The 14674-nt window shown below is 38.2% G+C and overlaps 2 protein-coding genes across 46 annotated transcripts in view; one reads left to right on the top strand and one right to left on the bottom strand.

Moving 5' to 3' along the window:
• Positions 1–8563, top strand: part of LOC112640164 (ABI family member 3 binding protein) — a 234307-nt gene extending 225744 nt beyond the window's left edge. For all 41 annotated transcript variants that reach the window (XM_035709991.2, XM_035709990.2, XM_035709972.2 and 38 more), the window contains 5 exons: positions 3342–3421; positions 4238–4267; positions 4869–5030; positions 6123–6245; positions 7374–8563. In XM_035709991.2, the coding sequence (XP_035565884.1) occupies positions 3342–3421; positions 4238–4267; positions 4869–5030; positions 6123–6245; positions 7374–7489 (511 nt within the window). In that variant the 3' untranslated portion in view covers positions 7490–8563. The remainder of the gene's footprint in view (positions 1–3341; positions 3422–4237; positions 4268–4868; positions 5031–6122; positions 6246–7373) is intronic.
• Positions 8564–8843: 280 nt separating this feature from the next.
• TFG (trafficking from ER to golgi regulator) overlaps positions 8844–14674 on the bottom strand; it is a 29345-nt gene continuing 23514 nt past the window's right edge. For 3 of the 5 annotated variants that reach the window (XM_025416390.3, XM_025416407.3, XM_025416413.3), the window contains exons 7-8: positions 13068–13166; positions 8844–9663 (exon numbers count right to left, since the gene is read on the bottom strand). In XM_025416390.3, the coding sequence (XP_025272175.1) occupies positions 9281–9663; positions 13068–13166 (482 nt within the window). In that variant the 3' untranslated portion in view covers positions 8844–9280. The remainder of the gene's footprint in view (positions 9664–13067; positions 13167–14674) is intronic. The other 2 variants (XM_035709994.2, XM_049105604.1) reach the window with 1 other exon arrangement.

The following is a 14674-nucleotide window of genomic DNA, read 5'->3' as shown; positions in this document are numbered from 1 at the left end:
TTTTTTTTTTTTTTTTAATTTTTATTTATTTATGATAGTCATACAGAGAGAGAGAGAGAGGCAGAGACATAGGCAGAGGGAGAAACAGGCTCCATGCACAGGGAGCCCGACGTGGGATTCGATCCCGGGTCTCCAGGATCGCGCCCTGGGTCAAAGGCAGGCGCTAAACCGCGGCGCCACCCAGGGATCCCTGCTGATAGTATTATGGAAATTTCCTTGTATGAAACAAGGTGCTCTTCCCTTGCTTCTTTTAGATTCTCTCGCTGTATTAACTTTTGACAGTTTAATTATAATGTGTCCCAGTGTGGGTATCTTTAGATTCTCCTATATGAAACTCCTTGGACTTCCTGAATTTGGATGTCTCTTTCCCCAGGATAAAGTTTTTAGTCAGTATTTCTTCACATAAACTTTCAGCTCCTTTCTTTCTCCTTCTTCTGGGACTCCTATAATACATATCTGCTTGATGGTGTCCCATATGTCTCTTAGCTATTTTCACTCCTTTTCATTCTTTTATCTTTTGACTCCTCTGATTAGTTGAATTCCTCTGCCCTGTTATCAAGTTTGCTGATCCTTTCTTGCACTTTATCTAGTCTATTGTTTAACTCCTCTAATGAATTTTTCAGTTCGGTTAGTGTATTCTTCGGCTAAGTGATTTCTGTTTGGTACATTTTTTTAGTCTCTCCTTGTTGAAATTCTTGCTTTGTTCATGCATTTTTCTCTTGACCTTGGTAAGCATCTTTATGACTATTATTTTGAACTCTGAGGTAAATCACTATTTCATTGAGATCTGTTTTTGTAAACTTTCTTGTTTTGTTTGGAACATATTCTTCTGTTTCTTCAGTTTCCTTGATTCTTTGTTCATTTCTGCTCATTAGGTAGAACAGCCATCCCTCCCAGTCTTGATAGAATGGTCTTGTGTAGGAAATAAATCTCTTCGGTCAGCCCAGCCCAAGTTCCCGGTTATTCCTCAAACCTCCGAGGTTGTCCAAGCCACCTTCTCTGTTGTTAGTGGCTTGCCATAGCTGAGGGTATTCCAAAACCCATCAGTGTCCCAAAGGTGAGAACTGCAATCAGCACCTGGATGCAAGCTAATTATAAACTGGACCCTCAGATAGCAGCTAGGATACTATGTATTTAATCCTCCTCCAGAAAACCTGGAGGATGGGCATTTTTGCAAGCTCTCTCTGTGTTCAGCCCATGCTGATATACCCATGAGGGAGGAGTGCTCCTGTATCTGTTAAAAACTGCTTTGTGTGCTACAGTAGTATGGGACTCAAGAATGCAAGCCCCGTTGGCTCTCAGAGCCAGGTAAGCCGACATCCTTTGAACAGCAGCCACAAAAACTAGGGTGCCAAATATTTGTAAACTCCTTCCAGAGAGATAGTGGTGACTTAGTTTTACTGTTGGAGCAGGCTGGGGGGAGGGGCAAGGAAGGTGTCCACCATTTTTTCAGTCTCTGACGATTGCAGCCAGCCAATACATATGTGCTATAGTTAGAAGTCTCACCTTCAGATACCAGCTTTAAAAAAAAATTTTTTTTAATTCAATTTAGTTAACATAAGGTGTATTATTAGCTTCAGGAATAGAATTTAATGATTCACCAGTTGCATATTACACCCAGTGCTTATGACATCAAGTGCCCTCCTTAATGCCTGTCACTCAATTACCCCATCCCCCTACCCACCTCTCCAACAACAACCTTCAGTTTGTTCTGGTCAAGAGTCTCTCATGATTTGCCTCCCTCTCTGTTTTTTATCTTTTCCTTCCCTTCCCCTATGTTCATCAGATAGCCACTTTTAAGGTATGCAAATAAACCTTTTTCAGGGAAGACTGGTATATGGGTGGCTTTGCCGGTTCTCTCTGTGCTAAGCCCTGGGGGTCTGGCTGGTTAAGAACTGCTTCTTGACTACAGTCATTGGTAATTGTGAATGCAAGCCCTATTGCCTTTTAGGGCTGGGTGTTTATGGGCCTCATTCCTCAGGTGGGAGTCTTAAAAGTTGGGGTACTAGATGGGAGGTCCAAACCCTTTGCTCCTCAGGGAGGTGCTGTGAGTTGGGGATTTGCCCCCAATTACAGGACGCTGTGCCAGAAGCAGGGTTTTTGCCAAGAGTGTGTCCTAGCCTTTCCTACCCATTTCAATGTGGGTGTTCTTTCATTTGCCTGATGTGTATGAGTCACTTGGCTAGTTTCTGGATCTTTCAGAGAGAACTGCTCCATGTGCAGCTAGCTGTATATATGATGTGCCTGTGGGAGAAGAGCAGCTCAGGAGCTTCCTATTTCACCATCTTGGTCAACTATACTCTTTTTCAATTATTTTAGCTATTTCTTTTGCTAATTAATTATTTCTTCTGCCATATTTCTAGACTATTTCTCAAAAAAGCAAAGTACATCATCTCTTTATTCGATGCGTTTATGGTAATATCTCCTAGAATCCCTCACCATCATCTTTTGCTTCTGTGTTGCTCCCCTAACTCCTATATCCTTTGTCCTCTTTTCCTGCCTCCCTTTGTGGCATTCCTTGAGAAATGTATTTTTAGATCATGGAAGATAATATATTTGAGTTTTTACATGTCTGGAAATATCTTTGTTTTACTGATACTATTGTTTGGGCAGACACAGATTTTAGAATAAAATGAAGACTGCTGAAGGCATTCCATTGTTTTGGAGTTTTTTAGGGACTTTAGGATTTATTTTAGAGATAGATAGTGAGAGGGGGAGTGACCCAGGGAGGAGTAGAGAGAGAAGGCACAAGCAGTTTCCACACTTAGTGCAGAGCCTGACTCAGGACTTTATCCCACAACCCTGAGATCATGACCTGAGCTGAAATCAAGAGTTGAACACTTAACCAACTGAGCCAACCAGGCGCCCCTTCCATTGTTTTCGAACTTTCAGTGCTTCTAAGAAGTCAAATATCATTCTGAGTCTGGGTCCTTTGAATGAAACCTATTTTTTTTTTCTCAGAAACTTCTAAGATCTTTATATTCCAATACTCTTGAAATTTTTCAACTGGTATGCTTGGTTAGTCTTTTTTCTTTTTTTCTTTTGCTGAGCATTCATTAGACCTTTTAAATCTAGAAAGCCTAGTTGTTCCTACTAGTTAGCGGTCTTTTAAACTCCAAATCTTTTTTATTAACTCCTTTCCTTATACAAAACATTAGACAACGTGTTTGGAAAGTAAAGAGTTTATTTCGTCATAGTGGTTGTCAAATATTTGTGTGCTCACTGTCCTCATGATTTCAAAATAGAATCAGGAAGGACTTCAGTATAACAAAGGAATGTTGTTTCCTACCCCTGAATAATATACTATGATTTTTTAAAAAAAAAATTTTTCTCCTACACAGCTATGAATTCCAGGTGAAACCCAAAAACCCACTTGGAGAAGGCCCAGCCAGCAACACAGTGGCATTCAGTACTGAATCAGGTAATCACATCACAATCACAGTGGCGTTCAGTACTGAATCAAGTAATCACATCAATCAGGTAATTCCCAATAAGGATGTAAAGGGCCACAATGTTTTGCATAAGGAGCTTCTGTGAAACCCAGCTAAATAAACACGTGTATAAAGTGTTTCTCGAACTTTGAAAAAGCAATCTGATAAAGGTAGCCTTAAGGAAACACTAACATTTTTTTTCTAATTTATTTTGATGTTAGAGAAAAAAAAAGGCCTATCAGTTTAAAAGATGAAAAGTGTTATCAGTGTCTACTCTAAAAACCAGTGAATGAATGAATGCTCCTCTGTATGCTTAGAATCAATGCCTAGAATTAAAATATCAGACACACTCGAGTCATAGGACATCCAGAAAGGGCATTCATTTGACGTTTTTTTTGATAAGGAGCTGTGAAATTTTCTGACTGTGTACACTCCCAATTCCTTTAAAAGATACATCTGAACTCACAGCATTATCTGTGTAATTTTTATACCAACGGCACTTCCTGGCATTTTGGTGATTTTACCATCAATATTTCCTGTCTGAATCTAAAAAGAGGAAGCTTTAAAATGGAGTGAGAGTTTGAAGAGCAACAAAGATTCCAAAAGATACAGCTGAGTCCCGTGCAGAGACTGTCTAATGGAAAATAACTCTACAACCAAAACCCACTTTCAAATTCAGTCTTTAGCAAGAGTGTACCACTTTGCAAGTCAGACTTAACTGTCAGCATTCACCTTCCTCACTATACCACTGACACACCAGTGCTTACTGACCTACTGTAACACCTGACTCTGCTTTTTCTCTTCAGCGGATCCAAGAGTGAGCGAGCCAGTTTCTGGTAAGTACCTGGCTCTGTGTGAACCCAACTACATGCTTCTCTAAACTGATATTCAGCTTCCAGGCACAGCAGAATGGTCATGATTTTATTTTAGTCCATTTAGAGTATCAGCCAGGTGGCTGATAAACATTCACGGACACTGAGAATCTGTGTTTGGGGAACAAGCTGGATATTCTGAAGGTCGTTTTCATTCAGGTGCAGGACAGCTCAAAATTTGTTAGATAAGATATAACCACCTGATTTCCACTTTTAATAACAAGTCACATTAAAGCATCTGTTTAAATTCTATACTATGCTGCAAACAAAACCAAACCCAAAAACCTAAATTTGCTCCTAAGGGGATGGGATCTACATCTAGCCCTGCATGGACTATGTGAAACCTAAACACACTGCCTATCTCACCAGTCACAGGAATTTAATTTTGGGAGTTTCTATGTTTAAACTCCTATATTTTGGGTCCAGCATTCAGCATTGGAGAAAACCGGGGATCAGCAGGTGGTTGACAATGAACTGTGCAAACAGCTTTATTATAAAGCATTGAGGATGGCTCTTTGATCCCCAAAGGCAGATGCTACACTCAAACCATGTTTTCCTTATGCAGCAGGAAGAGATGCCATCTGGACTGAAAGACCCTTTAACTCAGATTCTTACTCAGAATGTAAGGGCAAACAGTATGTGAAACGGACGTGGTATAAAAAGTTTGTAGGGGTGCAGCTGTGCAACTCTCTCCGATACAAGATCTACCTGAGTGACTCCCTCACAGGTAAGCAAGGCTACTTCACAGTATAACTTCAGGCTCTGTTTCGAGCCTCCAGACAGCGTCCTGTAACTTGGCCTTTTCTAGGGGATGGCTCCAGGCACTAAGGTGTGATGTAAACACAGTTCTTCCTTTTGAGCGAGATGTTCCTGGAGTACCAGGCCTGGGATTTGAGGCATGCCACCAGAACGTAAATAATGAAAATGCAATTTGAAACAAAATCAAGGCAAATCTGAATGTAAAGGCACTTGCCACATGGAAGCTCAATTTTGCTACAGCCACCAAGGACAGAGTCTACTGACAATGAGTGTATGTAACAGTAATCATGGAAGGAATCTTATATTTAAGATTTTGAGTTTCTCTAAGACCAGATCAAAACACAGTACCGAAAGGGTGCTAACTCCTTGCTGTAGACTCAGTGGCACTGTTATTTTTCTCCTCTGTATTCATACAGAAAAAAATTTTAAACAAGGCTAGCCCCAACATGAAAAGGTAGACATGTGATCATTCAACAAATAGCTGCTTTGTCCAGAGGATTTCTAGGTGCTGAGGACAAAGCAATACACAAAACCTCTTCCTGCTTGGGAGCTGCTTTCTTGCAGCTCCTAACTTAGCAGGGACAGTCAACAAATATGTAAATAAAGATTCCATGTAGTGCTTTGAAGAAAAATTAGAAAGGGTGAGAGAAAATGGCTGAGCGGAAGCTTCTTTAGTTAGAATGGCCTCTCTGAAATGCTAAGATTTGTGCTGAGAACTGTGAGAAGGAACCACCCCTGCAAAAATCTAGGGATGAAGCACTAGAGGTAGAGGGAAGAGAGAGGCAAAGGCATTGGCCAGAACATGCCTAGTTAGCAAGGGGAAAGGCGGGCAGGCAGGCACAAAATCATGTGGAGCTTTGTAACCAGGTAAGGATTTGGGGTTTTCCTTTGAATATAATAGGAGACTGCAGGAGAGATTTTTGAAGAGGAGCAACATTTTTTTGAACTGCATTTTTAAAAGATGACTGATCTTTGGGAAGAGGAGGGGGAGAGAGAGAGAGGCAAGAGTAAAATCCGAGATAGTAACACTTCATGATCCTTTTAATTTCTGGTTCCCTAGGAAAATTTTATAACATAGGCGATCAGAGAGGCCACGGAGAAGATCACTGCCAGTTTGTGGACTCGTTTTTAGATGGTCGCACAGGACAGCAACTCAGCTCTGACCAGTTACCCACCAAAGAAGGTATGTTTTCTGAGCCTCCTTCTCAGCCAAGAGGATTTTACAAATTAACAAAAAGAGAATTCAAGCTGAGGAAAGCAGTTGCTTTAAAAATCATTCTAGAGTACTACTGCTCTTTTTATCTGACTAGAAAAAGACTTTCACATTAGGATCTTAACAGAAGTCTCTCAACTTTCCTCCCAGTCCCTTAAGACTCTGTTCCTTAGAACTAAAGGAAATTACCCCCAGACATCTATAAAGACATTCTACTTCAAGAACAGTTTGCAGAAACAGCTGTAGAGGAGGAGTCTTTCCCAACCATAAATCATTCCTGTATTACCTTATAGAGCACACCGGCATTTTTTTCTATACCCTTATTATTTGCCATATAAATATAATTAAAATCGAACGATTCTGGTGAGTAATGAATAACCACTGTACCTTGCTAAAGACGTATTAGCACTAAGCGAGGATTTAAAAGACTGAAAGTTTAATCCTTATCCAGGCAGGGCAAGAGGGAGAGTAAATTAAATGTCCGTATTACTCAGCAATCACTAAGAAGTTTCTAAATTATTTGACTCATTGATTCAGCCATACATTTCGTTCAATGGCATTTAAGTCCTCTTTTACCATGGCTGGTGTTTTTACCGGTGAACCCATTAACAGGAAACTGAAACTGCTGCCCCTCAGGAATCGGATAAAAAACACGCTATGAAGTGTGATACCGCCATGACATTTTATACTCGCAGCAACATTTGTAGAGTCCTCGAAGGAAGATTTCACCTAAGTGTAATTTTTAGCAACTTATCGTTTGTTGAACTACCCCCTTCTTTTTACTGAACATGGTCACTGACACTCAAAACATGAAAGCCCTCTGGCTCCTGCCCCTTTTCAGCCCTGTCTCTCAGACACTACCAACCAGCTCATCCCACCTTGTTAAGGCAGAGGTCAGAGGAGTTTCAGGTGCAGCCTCAGGTCTGGCCAGCTATTCCCACCTCAGGGAAGACACCAGGCTCTCTGTTGCTATCCCTTTTCTAAAATACGACCATGTCACCTAGAGTAACATTCAGCCCTTCGAGGACACCCTTCAATCTGTGAATGGTGAGGGCAAAAATATAGCAGCTATTAAAATGAAATTATTTTCCTCCTTAGGCTATTTCAGAGCAGTTCGTCAGGAACCTGTCCAATTTGGAGAAATAGGTGGTCACACCCAAATCAATTACGTCCAGTGGTATGAGTGTGGGACCACAATTCCTGGAAAATGGTAGATGCTGCAATCGTGATCAAAAGTGCCTTCTGTTTTACCGTGGCAAAGAAGTAATTGGAAACACTATAGTATTGGTCACATTCATTTAAAGCTGTTATGTTTACTATGTATTAAAGTTTAATAGCAATAGTAGATGTTTATTAGAAATATTGCTGAGAATATTTATCAGGTTTTACAAAATCATTTTAAGAAAACAAGATATTGACATTAACAATAACATTTTTAGGGAAGCTGGCTCCCTAATTCATGGTATTTTAAGAGATCATTTGTATATTATTTATCGCACTGTTGTAATGATGTTTTGAGATACTTTTATAACAAATTTAACATCAAAAACTAATATACTTAAAAAAATACTTTTATTAAAGTGTATGCTTCTTACTGGTGAGTTAATTCCACAAATCTCAACTTGGTTTAACTTATTAGATCAAATCATCTTCAGCATTTGTATCTGGGGGGGGGGGGAAGGTCCTAATATTCACACTTATTTAAACTTCAAATTTTTAGCAATAGCCAAATAGCTTTCCTGAAGCATTTCAATAGTTAAGCACTCGTGCTGACATACATGTCCTTAAATCTTTGCAAAGTACTGAAAAGATTGTTTGAATCATTCAAATTGATTTCAGCTGCATACCGAATACCCGATCTCTTCAAAACATTTTTGTTCTTTCTTTACCCATGTTACCATGTCTGAATGTACTCTGTCAAGCTATCCCTTTAAGCAGCTGTCTTCCTACTGTTGTTAATGTAATTCTGATGAAGCTGAACGTAGACTGAATGTGAAGTCTGAGCACAAAAATACCACATGACATCCCTACCATTTTAGAGTACGTACTTTTTTTAATACCTAAGACCTCTAGAAATGAATGTATCAGAGAATGTAATGAAAATCTCTTACTTTAAAAAAGTCCTTCATTTGGGGAGGGACATGGGAATGCTGCATTTGTTGGCCTCTTTCTTTCTGAAAGGACCTTTCCTCTGCTTACCCTTCAACATGCTTCAATTTTATCAACGCTATGTTTTGTATTTTTCAAGCAAGTATCAACTCTGCAATAAAGAGATGTAGTTTTTTTAAGACGGAGTTCTTCATTTCTGAATGATTCAAGTCTAAAAAGAAACATCATAGATTTTTCAGGATCTACCCAACCCCCCTGGTATCTGTTGTGTTTATATATAATGTTATCTTCCTCTGAAACCTATTTTAAAGAAGTTTCATTGTTTTAAACCAAGGACTATTAAATCCATTTCTTTCAAAGTCAGGACAAAACTCAAACGGCACCGGGTTTCTTGAAATAGAAAACTATGTTTTTCCTTATGTAATCTAATTTAGTCATTAACATATACAAGACCACTAATGGGTTCAATTATCTTTATTAACCTATCAATGTTACATTTTGTACATAATACCTAGTTGTCTTCTCAAAGGGATCTATTTATTTTAGTACATCATGTTAATAAAAAGCCAAGTTCGATGGCTAAACTTCAACCTAGCGTTTTAATATCCTCTGGACAAGGCAAGCTAGAAAGTCAATCACTTTACACACATCAGAGTAGTGTTCCAAAATAACTAGGCAGCTGCTACACTTTTAAGCAAGGGAAGAAAAAAAAACTTTCATTTTGGTCTTTTTGTATTCCAGCAAATTATACTTTCAATTAACAGCAACAATGATATCATAAAAAAATGCCTGCTTTTTAAATTTCTCAATTTCAATACAAATTAAAATAGTAGTATTGGAGTCTTTTGGGAGGCTAAGAGTTATCAGCTACCATTCATCAGTGTAGCTGAGCCTCTTTATCGATAACCAGGTCCAGGTTTCGTATAGCCCTGACCAAAGGGAGGGCGGGTGCGTGCATAAGGGTTAGGCCCACTAGGAGGTGGAGTCATGGTACTTCCAGGAGGTGGAGTAAAACCTGGTCTTGGTTGATAGGCCCCGGGTTGGCTTGGAGCCATTCCAGGTTGTGAGGCAGGGGGCACAGTGTAATTGGTAGGCTGAGAAGTTTGGGTAGTGTAAGTTTGTGGAGGGTAACTGCTCGCCTGGTACTGCTGTGGTGGTTGAGCAGACAGCTGTTGAGGCTGGCCAGCAAAGGCAGGAGCTGGTGCCTGGGAAGCTGGTTGCTGGCCATATCCCTGGAACTGCTGAGGTTGTTGGGGTCCAGTCTGCTGACTATAGCCTGCTGAAAAGGCAAAATAAAGTACATATATAGCTTACTTTCCTTTCAGTGAAAAGTTTTCCAGAGAATTAGTCTTACTGCTTTGGACAAAAAAAGAGAAATTTAAACGCTTATTCCTAAGTATTTATATAACAAGTAGAGTAGTATATTCCATCATATCATGTTACTTCAAAACCAAGGAGTATCAAAAAAGGGTATTTTCTACACAAGTTTTGAAACCATCTTATCTAAATTGAAACCACTACCTATTTCTTCATTACAAACGTTTCTATACTACATAATCCCTAAGAGCAAACACCTGTTCTAGTATAATTCCTAGTATAGAACAGATGCTCAAATGATCAATGCAGGAATTAACGTAAAGCTAGTCATTAACCTGGAGTGGAGGGAAGGCCTATTTAACAAGTGTACCAAGTAAAAACACATTGAGACAATGAATATTTTTAAACAAAACAATGGTGCTACAAATACATCTTACTGTGCTAATAAGAGGCTTTAAAGTTCACTCTATAAAAAATAAGCCATTTAAGAATAAGCATTACCCATTTTCACAATCCTTAAAATCTTTTAGATTTGGTATCTGACGTTTTGCCTTTATAACTCAGAATTTTGACTTAGGAGTAACAGCATAACACATAAAAAGCATACCATATTGCCCCACAATATCAATAGCTATATTCATTATTTACTAGGATGTAAATTTTTTTAAAATAACAAGTCTGCTTCACTAAAAACTTTTATCTCTACCATGAAACACACCTGCAGCTACTTGCAATGAAACCTCTCCAATGACTGGAATCCTGTCAGCATTAAATACCAGATACATAAGAAAATTATTAAAATATGTACAACCCTGCATTTAAAAAAAAAGGATTGAATGAATTGGAGTATATTCTGAACTCACCTTGAACCTGGGTTCAAAATTTACTCATGAAAGAAACCTTTTTGACATAGTCCATGAGTAAAACTGGAAAAGGTCAGAGGGAAACTGCCAAACCAACAGTGTCAAAAATGGTCCAATGTTACCACCACCATTTACAGTCTCCAAGCAGAGTGTTTAGTTGACTATTTCCACATCTCCCAATCAAATTCAAGTTAATAGGACTAGTGGGATCAGAAATACAAAAATGATGATTTGAAAACTAAACTTTACTCGAATGAAGACCCTGACTAATAAAATCATTAAGAACATGCTTAACTTTTAGTAGGTAAATCAAGTATCTAAGGCATTTTACTTATGGTAGCATCCAAATACTGAAGTCAGTTCATGATAAAATCTTGAATGTCATATAGCGTCTATCCCCTACATAAAATTTGCTTAATTTTTTTTACTGTAAGTTTTTGGAGAAACAGAAGGACTCAGCATTCATACTGAAACAATGTCTACATACAAGGTAAGACTATGAGCAAAAAAATGCTGCCTTTTCATCCTGGCAACTGAAATTTTAACTGGCTTTTTAACTGAGTCTGGGAACAACCAGATCTTTATTTCTCAACAGAGGGAGTAATAACTGCTATGGGCCTAAAATGCCATTTCATTTAGCAACCCGTTAGTCTTTGATTATAATGTGGCAATGCTTCTATTATGTGTCTGGTTTCTCTCCAAGCCCCACCCTCTCCCTTGAAAAACTACTTTGGTGAAGAACAACAAAATCTCAAGAAATGGAAATTACATGATTTTTAAGAAAATTAATGAGTAGTGTAGGACAAGGGATCATATGATCCACGAAGCCTAAAAAAATTTTATCTAGCCTTTTGTGGCAGCTAAGCCTGCTACCATTGGCCCAGGTGGGAGAACAAAGAATGACAGAAGCGATTAGCAGCAAAGTCAAGTGTATACTGGCTCTGACAGGGCTCCCCCACCAGAGGAGCTGCGTGTTCATGTGTCAAAACCTCTTTAAGCCCTAACTGCTTCATTTATAATGTAAGTGGGTAACACAAGGACAAATCGTTTCCAACCTTGTCTGCACTTTAGAATGACCTGCAATGCTTTTAAAAGTATCCAAGCCTGAGTCCCACTACTAACCAAGTGAAACAAAATATCTTGGTGTAGGGCTTAGGCACCTTAACTTTCAAAAAAAGGCTCTCCAGGTGATTCTGAAGCACAGAGGAGTAAATCCCCTGGATTACAATGATGACTATGTCTTTTCAGCTCTGGTATCTATTATTTCTACAAATTATATAATTTCTAACACTCTGACTTTAAAGAACTTCAAACCTAAAATAACCCTAATATTATCATAATCCAGGCTTAAATTCATCTACCTGCTTTACATAATTAAAAACTACCAACTACACATTCAATCACACTATAGCAAATACAATCCAAATAGAACTCACTATATGCATTAAAGTATGTCAAAATTCCAATTAAAGATAGAATTTTATGGTCTAGTTCAGGGGTCATGACATACTTCTGTGAACAGCTTCTGCATAAATATCCTAAGTTTTGTGGGCCACGCTGTCTCTGTTGCAACTACTCAGCTCTGCCATTACAAAGCAACAGCACAGCAGTGAATGGGTGTAGGTGTATTCCAGTAACACTTAATTCACAAAAACAGGTGACATGCCATATTTGGCCCATGGTAACAGCATGCTAATTCCTGCTCTAGTTGAACTATATATATAAACTCCATAAAATAGAATTCTGGCAAGATTCAACTTAGAAGTTATTTTTAATTATATGACCTTTTGATACTTAAATCTTTGGATGGGAAACAAGAGTTAAGCATAAACTCTTTGACATAACAAATGTAAAATTACCTGATTTACAATCATCACGGTCAAAGCTGCACTACAGAGATTTCATATTTAAATATGGGTAATCTTCAGTGGACAGAAGGTCAAAGAAAATACCCAGGATGCCTATTTAAAACAACCATATTCAACCTTCTTAAGCTGCCTGGATTACATTTGACACAAGTCGATTTTTTTTTTGGCCTATTTTCGGTATTCCTACATACTCAGGGATATTTAAAAACCTAAGTAGCTTATTTTGGTTCCTATTTAACCAAGACTCTTTTCATGTATGAGGAAAATGTTAATATTTTTACAGTACACTGGAATTATGTGTGGCATAGAATGGGAAAAATAAGTCTTGCATTTTTGCAGTTCTAAGTCACCTAAGAGAAAAGCAGATCCTAACAGTATGAAATAGCTTGTGTTAAAAATGTTTTCATACAAGTTATACAAAATTATCTACTATGACTCTTGACTGAAATGCTGATTTACAATAAAAGGTTTATGCAAAATATTTAAATGTTATCTCCTCCAACAAATCAATACTTAACACCTCCTATAGCAATGTGTATTATAAACCAAACCTTAACAGAGGAAAGGATTAAAGTTTAATGGGTACAGAAATAGCTCAAAATCCATGAGTCCTCTCCCTCTGCACACATGCTCACCTGAATACTGAATACCATACTGCTGTGGCGGCTGAGGCGGCGCCTGGGGCTGCTGAGCACCATAGCCGGCCTGTTGCGGGTACTGCTGGTACATCTGGCCTAAAAAACAACAAACCAAGGAAAAGAGGCAGGTTTAATTTGGCAGAGAGAAATATTTTTAAGGCACATCTCATTCTCTCCCCATCCAAACACATAAGTACACTTGGTAACAAGACACAGGAATGGGTCTGTTCCCCTTTAAATGCTACGAAGTACAAGAGTATCTACGGACAAACATAGCTGCTCTGCTGTGAACTGACTGCAGAGAACTCTCAGCAGCAGCAAATAACACTAGTGTGGTCACTTCATAAATTCCAGAAAAACAAATGCTTTCAAACCCAACTGCCAACAGATATGTACTGCTAATGTTCAGTAAAAATCAACCAAGTCAAAAATCACGAAGTAAAAATCTGAGAAAAGGAACAAATATAACTGATAGCTCCTAAATCTCTCCCCAACACCATATTTATTCTAAAGGCTTGAACCTTTGTTACCTTGGAAGATACCACCTTAATCCTATATTGTATTTCCTAACTAAATTTCAGGACAGAAGTGACCAGAAATATAATCAAAAGGAAAAAATATGTACAGCATTATGATAATAGATTCTGAGAAATTAGGATGATTAACTCTACAATACAAAAATGAGCAAAGAACAGAATAAATACATAGAAGGGAAAAAGTAAACCCTTACTAGCAATCCCTATACAGATACAGAAAAATGAAGCAGTTTACCTCAAGTCAATACAGCTAGTATGAACCATTACTGGGATGCAAACAAAACTCTACAGCTTTAGTTTAAAAGAAGTTATGTACACATTATTTCATTTAAGATAAATATTAGCTTAGGTATCATTAAAAAGGCTGAGATTAAGGCTCCACATAATAGGCTGTTGCCATCAATGATTCTAAAGTGTAATTGTTTTCCTCAATAAAAACTGACAGGCACAACTATTTTTTTTAACTTTTTAAAAACTTTTTTTCTTTAAGATTTTATTTATTTATTCATGAGAGACAGAGAGAGAGGCAGAGACACAGAAAGAGGGAGAAGCAGGCTCCTTGCAGAAAACCCGATGCGGAACTCGATCTCTGGACCTGGGATCATGCCTTGAGCTCAACCACTAAGCCACCCAGGCGTCCCTCTATTCAAATTCTAACCAGCAACTGATCTAACTGGTGTTGTCAGGGACTCATTATACATCATATGTGAAAAAGTATTCATTAAAAGCCTATAATTCATCCTATAAATAACTGGTATCTTAACCTAGACTATGCTATCCAATACGATAGGCACTAGCCACATACAACTACTAAGCACCAGAAATATAGCTGAACTATAACATATTGGGTTGTTGAAGTGTTTCAAATTGGTGTCATACCCCAGATTTCTAATGTGCAGTACAAAAAATAGAATGCAAACATTAATAACGATAACTACATGTTGATATGCCAGATACAGGATTAAGCAAAATGTCTAATTAACATTAGTTTTACTTTAAAAACTTTCTTAAATGTGATGAATTAAAAAATTACTTATGTCTTCTACTGTATTTCTTCTGGAGAGAATT

Source organism: Canis lupus, chromosome 33 (assembly GCF_003254725.2).
Source record: "Canis lupus dingo isolate Sandy chromosome 33, ASM325472v2, whole genome shotgun sequence".
In the NCBI taxonomy this organism is placed as follows: Eukaryota; Metazoa; Chordata; class Mammalia; order Carnivora; family Canidae; genus Canis; species Canis lupus.
The sequence above is the reverse complement of the archived record's forward strand: the minus strand, read 5'-3'. Positions and strand labels throughout refer to the sequence as shown.